This window comes from Sycon ciliatum, chromosome 13 (assembly GCF_964019385.1).
Source record: "Sycon ciliatum chromosome 13, ocSycCili1.1, whole genome shotgun sequence".
Lineage (NCBI taxonomy): Eukaryota > Metazoa > Porifera > Calcarea > Leucosolenida > Sycettidae > Sycon > Sycon ciliatum.
Genome location: NC_088655.1, coordinates 9,803,186 through 9,818,730, shown reverse-complemented (window position 1 = coordinate 9,818,730; position 15,545 = coordinate 9,803,186). Strand labels below are relative to the sequence as shown.

Here is a 15,545-nt window from a genome sequence, read left to right as displayed (position 1 = left end):
TAAAACGAGCACTAAAAGGGAGGTTTCCGAAAACGAGCAACAAGGAGCAGCACTAAATCCAGAAAATGATCACTAAATGGGCACTGCAATCAGTCATGGACTCTCTAGCACCATAATATGATCGGGCACTGTTTTGGGGAGGTGTGTAACTGTTAGGGAAACATTGTATATTCAATGGCTGCTCTGCCCACCTCAAAGAACATTAACTATCCAGGCCTGGAAATCGACTTGTATGACCGTGTACATCTATTTCCCAGGGCTGGGTAGTCGTCGACTAGTCGATTTCAAGTTGTTTGCTCGCATGCGCGTGCATGTGTGTGCATGTGTGTTTGTTTGTGTGCATCAGTTCACGTTCTTACCATTGAGTGCAACACGAGTCGTTCGACCCAATAGTCCAATTTAAGTGCATGGTGAAATAGAAGAAGAAATCACGTGGAAACGAGTTCTGAAGCAACTATCCACGACTGTAACAAGACAATAGGGCTTGAAAGTGATGACGTCAAAACGGCCAGGGAGTAGTAAGTTGACATCAGATTTCTATTTTTGGATCCACTAAGGTGTGACTTTGCTATTGCCTAAGTATGTGGGTGCATAGCAACCCACTCATGTCGCATGCAGGTGTGACTTTTATTTCGCCACCAGTTGTAACCCCGCCCCCAGTAGCCAAATCAGTCAGTTTCACTGGTTACATCACCTTGCTGAGAGTAAGACGGCTTGAAATGTGCTTGGATCCATACAAAAACTGGATCAAGGTGGATCCAATTTTTGAATTTTTGAAATTGTTGCTATGCTGTGACGTAGCACTTTCAAGCCCTATAAGCAGTCAGAAAGTGGGATAACAGGGCACACAACTGACAGGCTACTGAGACATTCAGCGACCTGAGAGGCTGAGACCCAGCTCTAACACATCTCCAGTGCGCAACTCGTTTCCCTAAAAGGGGAAGTTAAGGCAAAAATTAAAATTTCACCAGTTGTAGTCTTCGGGGTGCTGAGTCGAATGGTCTTGGTCCGAGAAAGCTGAGACGCTCCCTTCCTACTTGAATCCCAATCGGACTCGCGCACTTCCACCGAAACTGGGTGACTGCGCCCTACTAGATGGGGATTTGTATGCAAAATGTCACTAAAAGCGCCATTTCGTTCTTATAAAAGCACGTATGACCGCGATTGGCCCATATGTTGTAGTCTTTTGGATGCTGAGTCGACTGGTTTTGGTCCGAAAAGGCTGCAATGCAGCGTTCCTCCTTTACAGTCAACTTCGCTAATAACGACTGCGGATATAACGACAATTCGCGAATAACGACCGAATTTCCATGCCCAGAGCAAAGTCCCATCTGACTGTATACATTTAACTTCGGATATAACGACTATCTGAATAACGACAATTCGCGTATAGCGACATGCTTTTAGTGCCCCGTGGTCATACTCACTGCTTGAATAACGACTTTCTGGGCTTTTGACAGCTATTTCAAGTACCTGTCAGTCAAGTACATGTACCTGTCATGCAGAGGTACCAGAACCTATGGACTATGGTGCACTAGTGATGGATATTATTGCACACATGCAAGAAAATGCAGCCAAGGGGGGGGGGGGGGGGCGGGGGGCGGGGGGCTTTTTCTTCCTTTTTTATGTTGGCTTCAAAATTGTTGGATTTACCGGCACACCTATTATGTATACAATGTACATGTAGTTGTACATGATTGCACAGTAATCATCATACATGTACATGTCTCTGGCCCTGTAGATGGCTCAAAAAGGCATATTTTTCAATTTATTTCCCTTGCATATTGAATTTTTAGTTCCTTTCAACTGCAATATGAAAATAAAGTACACATTGACATAGAGCAAGAAAAGAGCTTGGTTTCGATATGCATATCATACTATACAAAATATGGGTTCACATACATTCAAATGGGACTTCGGTTATAAGGACACTTCGCGAATAAGGACACTTTTCTGATGCCCCGCCGAATGTCGTTATTGGCGAAGTTGACTGTATTCCCAATCGAACATGGTTGAACAAGTGGTCACGTGCTCCTGGGTGCCCAAATCACCTGGTCACCTGGTCACCACGCCAGCAGGCGACAACTTTCACACCAAGGTTCAACTCGAGTGACAGGACTGCACCCAAAAAGGTCAAACAGGCTAGTAGTAGTAGTAAGTAAGTAACGTTGTACCCTGCAGGCACGGTGACCAGGTGACTGGTGTACGCAGGAGCACGTGACCACTTGTTCGACCATGTTCGATTGGGAATAAAGGAGGAACGCTGCATCGCAGCCTTTTCGGACCAAAACCAGTCGACTCAGCGTCCAAAAGACTACAACATATGGGCCAATCGCGGTCATCCGTGCTTTTATAAGAACGAAATGGCGCTTTTAGTGACATTTTGCATACAAATCCCCATCTAGTAGGGCGCAGTCACCCAGTTTCGGTGGAAGTGCGCGAGTTCGATTGGGATTCAAGCAGGAAGGGAGCGTCTCAGCTTTCTCGGACCAAGACCATTCGACTCAGCACCCCGAAGGCTACAACTGGTGAAATTTTAATTTTTGCCTTAACTTCCTCTTTAATACCACCAAGAGTACACCATGACCTTTTCTTGATACTACTCATCTGCACCGTTTTAGCACCCAACCCTCTCATTTGTTGCCTGCAACAGAGGTTGCATCGCGTAACTTTGAGGGTTTGAGGGTCAAAACGAGGGTTAGTATTACGTCATCCAAGTCAAGTAAGACATTGCCTTTTTCAGTCCAAACACTCGTATACTTCCAAATACCGGTATATACATGTACATATACAAGGCCTCTGAGGTGGGAGAGTCTGTGCTGCAAATGTCACTTCAGGCTCACCGAATGGCCCACCGGTGCACCGCCAGGGTGAACCAGTAAACCAGTAGGCATTCTTATTAGGTAACGATTTCTTGTGAAGCTTTTGCGTTCAATTTTAGATTTCAATTGAGTGTTCTATTGATTTCCGAAATTGGGTTGTCTTTTTGCAGTTTGACTCTTACTTCATGGTGTTGTGAATAAAACCGTTCTCAAGTAAAACAGTACTTGCAACTGTTAGCCGAGGGGCATGTACCGTAACAAGATATAAGAGATCATCGCCTACAAGAGAATATTTATGTACACTTCACACGTATCTATATTTCTTGTACTTCTCTGCTGCTGCTTTGGTCATAACTTATTGGATTTTTGGCTGTTAGGTGTTGCATAAACTCGCTAGAGCCCTCGGCGTTCAGAACAATACAAGGATGGAATAGCTGAACTAGTGAATTCGCCGGAAAACCCTGGGTGCACGCATTATCGATAGGTACTTTTCTCCATGATTACTCTCCTGTTGGTACTTGGTTTTGATACATGTACATGTGTGGGAATCTTCGGAAAGCATGCAGATTCCTCACATCCAACACCACACGACACAGCAAGCCAGGGGCACCAGAATTACATGGATAAACTGAAGTTCAGAGAGAAAAAACGACAACCGTCTTCTAACCGCCAAGGGAAGAGAAGCACTTCTTGTCGAAGGGAGAATACATAAAAAGGGAGAAGAAAGCCACACATGGGTACGCGGCATAGGAAAGTACAACATTATCGTACCACGCAATACGGTGCGTGAGAACACCGCGCGCGGGCACGCAGAATCGGCAGAAACTAGAGTAGAGTGATTATGGATATACGGGACCAAAAAGTAAGGAAGGGTCAAGAGTACAAGTTGCGATTTAGACAAATTTGACGGAAATCTCCATGGGGTTTGGAGTGGATACACTACACATGTAGCTGTGATAGCGCTTAGCACAGCCCCATGTCAAACTACAATGAAAGCTGACATGTTGGAACGAATCAGACAACATTGAGTACTCTTGTTCTTCAACTATGCGAGTTATAAAACGTGTTCCCACACTGGCAAAAATGATGGTATTTTACGGTGCGCACAAACAAGTGAAGCGCTGTGCCACAGGGCGTTACTTACAGTTGGGTTGCTGCTGGTTCTTGGCTAGGTGTTCAGCCACCGCTAATATAATCTTCCTTGAGGCTGTCACCCGCTTCTTACCTCCGACTTGCTCCTTCATCAGTCTGGAAATGGCTGGCTCACCACTTCGTTTGTAGGACAAGGCAAAGTGCTTCATCACCAACCCACTAGCAGCTGCCCGCACTGCAACTGATTTAGAGAAGCACTTTGCTTGGACTAACGGTTGAAGGGTGGCCAGCCGCTTTTGCTGATGTTCTGCAAACTCCATCGCCAAACATGCTGATGCAAAAGTGACAGAGTGCTACAGGATACTGGCATCAGGGCGAGCTTCGACTAGGGCCGCAATATCCGCAACAGCATCATGAGCAGCGAACTCATTCCCAACGATGAACTATAAATCAATCTGAGGCTGTAGCTTGGGAGCTCCGGTATCGCGGTTTAGGGATCAGAGTGTTCACCCAGCACAAAAATGCACACCATCGACACACACATGAATGCACACACACACACACACACACACACACACACACACACACACACACACACACACACACACACACACACACACACACACACACACACACACACACACACACACACACACACACACACACACACACACACACACACACACACACACACACACACACACACACACACACACACACACACACACACACACACACACACACACACACACACACACACACACACACACACACACACACACACACACACACACACACACACACACACACACACACACACACACACACACACACACACACACACACACACACACACACACACACACACACACACACACACACACACACACACACACACACACACACACACACACACACACACACACACACACACACACACACACACACACACACACACACACACACACACACACACACACACACACACACACACACACACACACACACACACACACACACACACACACACACACACACACACACACACACACACACACACACACACACACACACACACACACACACACACACACACACACACACACACACACACACACACACACACACACACACACACACACACACACACACACACACACACACACACACACACACACACACACACACACACACACACACACACACACACACACACACACACACACAAACACACACACACACACACACACACACACACACACACACACACACACACACACACACACACACACACACACACACACACACACACACACACACACACACACACACACACACACACACACACACACACACACACACACACACACACACACACACACACACACACACACACACACACACACACATGTAACACAAAAAATTATAGAACCGCAATAATGGGATAAAAGTACCGGCAATCAGAATTGAAAACACTCATCATTGAACGCACTACAAAACGCAGGCCCACGCCAATACACACACACACACACGCACACACACACACGCATGCTCTCACACGCAATAGAACACACACGCGCGCGCGCGTACACACACACATACATTCACGGACGTGTACGTACCCATCCACATGCATGTGCACACTCATGTGCATGAGTGGAGATGCCCGCATACACAATCATGTGACACCAACATGCCCTTGGGGCGGTCATGCACGTGTGTATAGTATATGTGCGAGGGCACGCCCACATGAGCGCATACGCATGTGCATGTTCATACATGCGTATGGTGCACATATGCACAAACATGCAGGTCTATGCAAACACACACACGCTCGCGCGCACGCCGCGCATACAGTGTGCTCATACATTTCCATAGCCATGGGGTGGCAATGACTCGCAAATATCATGAATAAATCTTATGAGATTGAAAAACACACTTACCCAAAGCAGCTTTGGTGTTGCTTGTGGAAGCACGGGGGCCAGGGTGCTGAGCAGTTACAGGGCTATCTGTATCTATAAAATTCTCCATCCCACACTGCTGACACGGAATGACAAGTACGCTGCCCAGGCCGTACCTCTTCTCTTCAACGCAATCAATGAGCGCCAGAGGTTTGCCACATCCAGGATTCTGGCAAGCAGACAATCCCACAGCCAGATACCTGAGATGAACGATTCGTCGACCGTGAAGAGGACTGAACGACCTCTTCGCGGGAGTCGAATCCAGTGGCGTTGGTGGTGGAGATCGCCCTTTCCGTTTTTCAGGAACTCGATCGATCGTTCGAGCTTTGCGAAGCGTCCCCCTCGGCCTCCTCGGCTTCTTGAATCGTCCAGTACGCAGAATGCGAGGCCGCGTCGTGGGTGACAGATTACTCTCCCGCGTCTTCATCTCCACGACACGTCGGCAGCAGAACCAAGCTATCCAAAAGCCGCCGATGTCAAAACAAATCCGCAAGTCCACTAGCGGCTGAGCTTCTTCCTCAAATCTTGTCTCGACTCGAGCACGCGCTGCGAAGTCATGGTCAAACTGTTTACTCGATTGTGCATGATCGCGTCCCATTTTTCCACTCCGAAAGGCATTCTTTTTCAGAAAAAAATTCGGAAATCCAACATGGCGCTAACCGTCGCGAACCCCCTTCAAGTTCATTATAATTATCTGATACACTCATACCTCTCTTATCCGGGCGCTTCGGGACCGGACACTGCCCGTAACTTCGAGGGTGCCCGTAACTCCGAATCATATACATCTTGATGGGGAAAAGGCCATCGATATGGCATATGACGTCAATATTTCTACGAAAAGTGACAAAAGAGTAGTAATATTTCCCCTGAAACTCGCCCAAATAGTGCCCGGTAGACCGAAGTGCCGTAACTTCAAAGTCCGGATAACCGACGTATGAGTGTACTATGTTTTATCATCTGATGAGTGTTTTTTTGAAACACGAAACTCGGAGTCACGAGAAGGATTTTTGGTCTCTGTTGTTCTGCCCTGTGTGAAATTCAGGGTTGCAACAAACTAACCTTGAGTTGCTCTGTGTATCCCATGCATAGGGTCCAGCGGATAATGCTCCGAAAACGTTTGTATAATGCTAACCATAATGCTCCAAAAACGGCCTTATAATGCTGATTATAATGCTTCAGCAAGGGATATAATGCTCTTGGTTTGGGACCAAAATGGAAGAAAGTCTGCACATTGTCAAACTTCCAGGAAATTATGCATATCGCCGATCTGCATCTGAAGCTGCAACCTTATCTCTCACGAGCTCCACCACTTTTTATCACTATAAGACATGATCGCTTCTCTATTGATTGCTCTCCATTCCAACTTTGATGCAAGGTTGTGGCAGAATAGTCGGTGTATCAAATATTTCCCCTAATTATCCATATAGTGAGAGATGAAACCATTATTGCAGGCAGTCATTCATTGTTGGGATGACGTTAATCTTGGCAAATAGTATTCCTGCCTGCAGACAAGCTGTCACTGCGTCCACTCTGTGAATAATGTCTTCATCTGAAACACCAGACGTGAGGCCAGCTCCTGAGATCCGATCTCAGATGGAGAGCCCTCCCATTTGCGGAAATCCTGAAAACACGTGGTCAGAAGTTATTTTGCCACTCTACATCCTTTGCTTGTGCTCTCATCTTCTCCTTGAGATGGTGTGTAGACGTACATAGTATGGCTTGCCACTATACTCCTCCTTTCTGATAGCATTTGACTGTAGGCCTGGCATTACTACCGTCAACAACTAACTGTACGTGCTTCATCAGGAAAGTAAGACAGGCGCTGCTGAGCAATCGACTTGGTACTGAGTCCATGAGAAATTCTAGTTCTTTTCGAGCCTCCTGAGCTGAACTCGGCAAAGGCAGTTCTTTTGGAACGAGCTATTTCTGTTGATAGCCGCTCCTTCATCCTGGTCCAAATTTAGCAATGCATCAGCGTCTACGTCAGTATTGCTAGAGATGCTAGCGCCAGAGCCTCTGGCACGACTAGAAAACTCTTCTTCGTCTGTTTGATATTCACTTCGCGTATGTCTCCTCCATAGCTCTCCATTATTCTAAAAATGAAACCTCGTAAATAATTTCTCCGGATTTGTGTCACTTGAACTGCCTCGGCCTCGGTTGGGCATGCTTCACAAATGGCTTGTATACATTTACCTGACCACATCGCTACAATCATAACGTTTTTATGTAGCAATAGTTATGTAGCGTTAGTGCTAAAGGTGTTACGTGTCTACACAATCACAAAGTCATGCACCGGTACAATGCATAGTGCTCAAATGCCCGGAAAGGGCGGAGCGTAGTACGCAATAGGTACACAAAAGGAGTAAAATAGGGCTGTTTCGTTGTTACTCAGAGTTTCATGGCAAAAACCAATCATCAGACAACATCTCATGATCATGATTGTAGCCGATTGTTGCCAAAAACCTGGGATTTCCCGATATTATCCACTATGAAACTCGTTATGCCGCTCAAACCTCACATAATGCTCGTTTTGTTCCTTTCTTATGCTCCATAATGCTCTGATGCTCGGATAGTCGTATAATGCCGAATATAATATTATCCGCTGGACCCTACCCATGCAAAGAGAACATAATTGTATGTTGCACACTTGGAATTGTTTTGCCTGTGGAGCGCTTAGTTCTTCTGTACCACATGAACTGTGCGGGTGGGTGCCTCAGCTGTGGCAAGGAAAAATATGCACGGGTCACACAATGGGGAGCCTTGGAGGATGTACTGTTGTTTTCACGATATCTCTACAACTATACACAGTGGTGTGTGTGTGTGGGGGGGGGGGGGCACCAGCAAGTTAGGGCAGTGATTGTTTCCAATGGCAATGAATGGGCTGAAATGCAGAGTAGATTGTGATGATGTCAGGACGGTGCTGGCCTTGATCTTGAAAAATAACCGTATACTAGTACTTTGAAGTTTAGTAAACCTGTCAAGGCGACCACTCGGATAAGGTGACCACCTGTGCCAGAAGACCACTGCAGCCAGGACCAAGGGATGCTATTTCCAGTCAAATGGCACTGGATAAGGAGACCACCTGGTCACGGAGACCACACTTTGAAAGTCCCTTGAGCGGTCGTCTTGGACAGGTTTCATCGTACATCGAAGTGATAATCATTGGGTGGTGTTGCTGTAATGAACAACAGCGGTCAGTATGGTAGACCTCTAGGGGCTGAGAGAAAGCTGGATGTAACGTTACGCACCACTCCATTGCCTACACACATGATGTACTACAGTCCATTTCAAAACTATAGACGCGTAGGGTTTTTGAAATATTTCAAATTTGGCTGGAACTTTTTGAGAATAGTTTTCGGAATACTGCTCAGGTCCGCTCCACAATTGCTCTCATACAGTTTCTAAACGATTGGATAACAGACGCCCAATTTGGAAAAGATTATGCACAAATTGATCACAGATTTTATGTGGTATAGATGCTGGCATAACGGTTTTTGCCTAGGTACGCGTCTATAGTTTTGAAATGGACTGTAATACTCAATCTCAATCTACGGACAGCTACTACTAGTACATATAGCTGTTCGTACATGTACATGTACATGTACATGTACATATACATGTACATGTACATGTACATGTACATGTATATGTAGTCACCACCTCCGGTCGCTTCCTGGGTAGCTACATTGGTGATCCAGAGGGAGTCTCTTCCTTTGTCCGTAGCAGAGTGAGTGATTGGGTCGATGGTGTCAACTGTCTTGCCAAGGCAGCAAAGGCGTACCCGCAGTCAGCACACTCCGCGTTTACGAGATCCCTCTCGTGCGAGTGGACCTACCTCCAGCGTGTGTTGGAAGGCAACGAGACCGAATATACTCCCCTGCGGGACACTATCCGGCACGTATTCGCCCCCAGCTTGCTAGGTCGTGAGGTGCTTGACGTTGAGCAAGATCTATTGGCCCTTCCAGCCAAAGTGGGAGGTCTCGGACTGGCCAATCCCGTTACGTCAGCCCCTGATGCTCATGCCACATCGAAGCGCGCCACTGAGATTCTGCAGGCTGCCATTTGCACCGGTGCGCCGGTCGACATGGCTCACCACATCAGCCAGTGCCGTCAAGTCACCAGCGAGGTCAGCCGTGCTCGAGACCTGCAGATGACGGAACGTAGTAAAGTCCTCCGAGCTGCGCTTCCGCGTCGCCAACAGCGGACCCTCAACCGCATCGTTGATGGCAACGCTTCCGGCTGGTTGACCGTGCTTCCTCTCAAGCAGGAAGGTTATGACATGTCGGCGGTCCAGTTCCGCGATCAGTTGGCCATTCGCTATGGCCAGGAGCCGAACGCTCTCCCGTCGCATTGCGATGGCTGTGGAGCTGCTTTCTCTCTACAGCATGGTCTGGATTGCATGAAGGGTGGGCTCATCAAGCGCGGGCACAACGATGTCCGCGACTTCGATGCCCGGCTGGCAGACGTTGCATGGGGAGGTGTGGCTGTCGAGCCGGTGATGGTACCTGTGCAGGATGGCAACAACCGCCCCACACTGCAGGCGGATTGGCTGGTCCGGGGAGTTTGGGAAGGAGACAGGGTGGCGTACTTTGACAACCGCATCGTGGATGCCGACGCACCCAGCTACGTCCTCTCGAACCTCTCTTGGAACGCCGTATCCAACAGTGCTGCCTCTTCCAAGAAGAGAAAGTACAAGGCGGCCGCAGAGGAGCTGCGAGCATCCTTCACCCCGCTGGTCTGCTCAACTGATGGTGCACTGCACACAGAGTACCGTGCGTATCAACGGCGACTTGCTATGCGCCTTGCCTCCAGGTGGGACAAGTCCTACAGCAACGTCATGTCCTGGGTGCGGATCCACCATCAGTTTGCTGTTTTCCGGGCTGTCGACCTTCGTCTCCGGGGTTCACGTCGTCGTCTCGGTGGGCTGGCAATTTGCGATGGTGTCGGCCTTGGCGTTGGCCGTTAACATTCATGCGTATGGCACTTGTTGTTGTTGTTGTTGTGTGTGTGTGTGTGTGTTTGTTTTCTTTCCTTTTCTTTTCAGCTGTCATTTGCCCTGATCATGCCTCATGCGTGTTTCACAGCATAGTACGTTTCCGCTCATTTTCTTCTTCAACACACGCTAGCTGTATTACTTTGTTCTTGCCCGTACAAGAGACATGTATGCATAAATGTAGGTAGGGCTTCCTCTATGTACAGCAAGAGTATGTACGTTTGTGAGAATCACTCTCCAATTACAGAGTGTACATGTAGCATGTACATATACATGTACATATACATGTACATGTATATGTATATGTACATGTACATGTACATGTACATATACATGTACATGTACATGTACATGTACATGTAGCATGTACATGTACATGTACATGCTACATGTACATGTACATGTAGCATGTGCATGTAGCATGTGCACCGTTACACGTATACTGTCAACATGTACATATAAATATAACGAGGAAGCAAACCTAACGTTTTAACGGGTGACTTTTTCTTTGTTATAATAATGTTCTGTTCAGGTTGCAATGCCACAGTCATAATTATGTGATGTGTGCGGATATGCCTGAAGATTGCAAGATCGTTATCGTAGGTTCTCGTTAACCTGTGGATTTTGGACAATCGTTAAATTTGCAACTCGTTATAATAACATGTCTTACAGTAGTTCATCATGGCGTTGGATATTTTTCCCAATCAGAAATATGCATGGCCTGTGCACAATGACCGTCTTGGTTGGACGTTGTACATGTATCTGAATGCGACTGAGCATTGCGTGAAAGGGGGCAGTTCAGTGGAGCAAGTCATAAAAAATTCAACTCCTTCATTCCGACTGCGGTGCTACAAGTGGTTATATAATGACTGACTCGTTGACGTAGGGCTCACGTGACAGACCGGATGGAGGCTGTAGGAAGTGTTTCATTTCCAGCATGACCTGATCTTTCTGTCGGTTAAACGTAAAGTTATTCGGGAAGATGTGCACGGCTACTTCCTGATCGAAGGAAGACGCAGGGCGGCGGGAGGTCCTCCGTCGGCTGACGATAATCATGGCTAAGATCCCGGCACCGACCGCAAGAACAGTTAAGCTGAGACTGAGTCCAACGATCTTCGCATTGCTATGCCGAGGCGTGAGCACCATGGTGAGGTTTGGTGCTGTGCCGGGTGAAGGTGATGCCGGTGGTGGTGGTGGTGGTGGTGGTGCAGATGTGTCTCTGGTGGTGAATTGTCCGTCAGTGCCTGTGGCTTGTGAGGACGTGATTGATGTTATGCTGTCATATCCGCTGGAAGATCCCATCGAAGAATTACGCTCAGGGACAGCAAAGACATCGGTTGGGGATGTGCTGTCGGTCCCAGATTCACTGCTGGAGGTTGCTGTAAGATTCATACCATGCTCTGCACTTGTTTCACTGCTCACATTATCGTTTGATCCATTGCTGGTGCCGTCATTTGGTTCACTGGTAACGGCATCACCTGGTTCACTGGTGACGTCATCACCCGGTTCACTGGTGACGTCCTCACCTGGTTCACTGGTGCTGTTGTGATCTCCTGGTTCACTGGGGCTGATGTGATCTCCTGGTTCACTGGTGCTGTTGTAATCTTCTAGTTCACTGGTGTTAGCATTAGTTGATGGCATCATTCCACTGCCTGCGTGACCACCTGATCCACTGATTATGTCATTGCTTGAATCACTGTTCGCGTCATTGCTTGATTCACTGCTGAAATTGCTACTTGATTTGCTGCTTTCATCATCTCCTGATGGCCTCTGGACATCTTCACTTGAACTGCCATTGCTGGTTGAGCTGCCAGTACTGTCATTTGATGAGCTGCCGGCGTCTGCACTTGTTTCATTGCTGACATCACCACTTGATCCACTGGTGATATCATCACTTGATCCACCGGTGGCGTCATCACTTGATCCGCCGGTGGCGTCATCACTTGATCCACTGATGACATCATCACTTGATCCGCTGGTGACATCACTATTTGATGTGATGTCATCGCTTGATACCCTATTGATGTCTGCTGAACCACTACCCGATTGTTGCGTACCGCTAATGGACATACGGGAGGAACCACTCACAGAAATACCTGAAAAAGACTCATTAGCGGAAGCTGACGAAGCTGAACCCACTGCTGATCCACTTTGGAAACCACTAACTGGGCTCCCAGAGTCCCTGCCAGAGCTACTGCCTGAACCAAGACTGCTAACAACGCTAGTCTCCAGAATAGATCCAACGCCAGAGCCACTGAGGAGGCTACTTCCTGAGTCAGAGCTGGCACTGCTGCTGGATTCCAGGTTTGAGCCGATACCAGAGTCACTTCCGGAGCCACTATCCTTCCCAAAGGCAGTTTCATCCGACGAGCAAGTGATAAATCTACTCGCGGAGCAGCTGATCAATCCATCAGAGAAGCAGTAGATCAAGTCATCCGGGCCGGATAAACACTTTACATAGCCGTCAGAAGAGCAGGTGATGAGACCAGGGAAGCTTGCAGCAGACCCACTGGCTGTATTTCCAGACCCGCTGATGCGGATGCTGGCCTGACCATTGTAAACTCCACTCCCAGACAGCGTGGTAGATGCATTAGCGGATCCAAGTCCCGACGCACTCCCGAAGCTGCTTAATGAGACCGCGGAGGACTCCGACGCAGACCCACTGCTATCCATTGCATTTCCGGAGTCAGTGCTGACACCACTCATGGAGGAGCCAGGGATTTCTCCACTTCCCGACAGATTCACCTCGCTACCATCACTGGCACGACCAGAACTGCCGCTTGCAGAAGACACGGCTGAGCCACTTGCCGACAGGTCTGCAGAGCCAGTGGCAAGGGTATAGGCTGATTCACCACTATCTCCACTGGGAAACTGTTGTGCTGAACTTGAACTATCATCACCAGAAGTATCACTACCAGAAGAAGAGGAGCTGACAAATGTAGACGAAGAAGCAAGAGATGATCCACTCCCGGATAAATCAAACCGATGGCTTGCTGATCCTCTGGCTGACACACCGCCAGATCCACTTCCAGAGTCTCCAGCTGAATCACGTACTGCTTCACGCCCCGATGCGCTGGTCAAGTTACATGATCTGCTTGCCGACTCAATCCCAGATCCACCGGTGGAGTTGCTTGATAGATCACTGCCAGCTCCATTTGACACCTCACTGCTAAGCACTTTCTCTAGGAGAACAGCACTGAGCAACAGTGCCAGGATGCAAAGCAGATGCGGGGACAATGGTGCTGGTAAGACGTGTCTTGATCGGTGGTGTGTCATGGTCCTCCTCATCATCGGCTCATTGGGGGTGGTACTGATACTGCTCAGCAGTTGCAGTGTACTCTCTACAGGGAGTGATGCTAGTCGGGTTCAGTGCTGGTGTCCTGGACACTGCTCGACTGTACACACCATCACCTATCATTCACATGGGCAAATTAGAGCATGGACAGACAGACAGACAGACAGACATGCATGTTAAATTGTTAATACAAAACTTCCTAGATGTGAATGAACCACAACACACTGTAGTAAAGTGAAATCCCAGACTGGGCCTCTCAGGAGCTTGGAATTTAAAGACACCTTAAAGCTTGTCAAGGGGCTCCGCCCCCTTCACCCCGCCGAGGACACGCCGAACCCCCCCCCCCCCCCCCTCTGGAAACCCCTTCCCAAACCCTTCCGGCCACGTGCCTGTGCTTGATAGGGGTGGCTGCAGTCGCAGCTGTGTTGGTGAAACTGGAGTATCTCCGCCGACTTCAGGAACACCGACCCGAGTGATAGTGTTTAAGCAATGCAAGCCAAACCAGTTTACGGGATTCCAAGACCCTGCCTCTGGTCATGTACACACATGACGGGTTTACGTGGCTCTAGTAAAAAAAATGTTTTGCACTCCCAGCACGTTCCCATGCACTATTCGACGCTACTGGCGCGCATTTGTTTCCTCCTCAGCACTGCTCAATCTACCATTCAATCACCTTGGCGTGAGGTAGAATAGTGGTCACCGTCTCAAAAGGACTACAATCAGACCTCGCTTAACCGCACACATCCGTTTTCAACAAAAATATCCGGATAGGCGAGGGAACCTGATAATCGAACACACATACTGTATATTATATGCATGACATATGCTGTAAATCGGTAACCAACGATTTTCTTCCGGATGGCGAGGGATCCGGATAAAAGAGGACCGGATAAGCAAGGTCTGACTGTAATAGCAAATAAGACTACGAGTATCCAGCGGTACTCACTTAGTCTGTACTCTGGCAAGACATGCATTCGCTTAGTACGTACATTGTCCAGAATAATAATAATAACAATAATAATACACACAGCTCGCATCTTCCCTGAACCTGTGAGACAGGAGCAGAGTCGACGCATCTGTCAATAGTTTCAAGCCAAGTTAGTCTATAACCTGCAGCTTGGAGAGCGCTCTCCACGGAGAGATCCGCTGCCTTCAGGTCTAATACAAAATACATGTAAATGCATGCTGCAATAAGAAGGATCAGTCAGGGAAGTGAACTGCCTGAAAAGAGAAACAAAATGCCAACCTCACCATGCAGGACTTGAACCCGGGACCTTGCTTGTCATGAGCGATGCTCTAACCGTCTGGTCCTGGTCGGGTTTCTCTTTTCGGGCAGTCCACTTTCCCTGCTGATCCTTTGAATTAATTTTTGAAGTTCTCCC

General features: G+C 48.0%; 1 protein-coding gene across 1 annotated transcript; it reads right to left on the bottom strand.

Moving 5' to 3' along the window:
- Positions 1–11,726: 11,726 nt before the first annotated feature.
- Positions 11,727–14,144, bottom strand: LOC135829162 (dentin sialophosphoprotein-like). The gene has a single exon (XM_065341568.1). It carries the CDS (start codon positions 14,142–14,144, stop codon positions 11,727–11,729), a length of 2,418 nt encoding a protein of 805 aa, XP_065197640.1.
- Positions 14,145–15,545: the final 1,401 nt, after the last annotated feature.

Bases quoted from the DNA above. Each gene is read 5' to 3' on its own strand.
- LOC135829162 (XM_065341568.1), bottom strand. From the start codon at position 14,144: ATGACACACCACCGATCAAGACACGTCTTACCAGCACCATTGTCCCCG.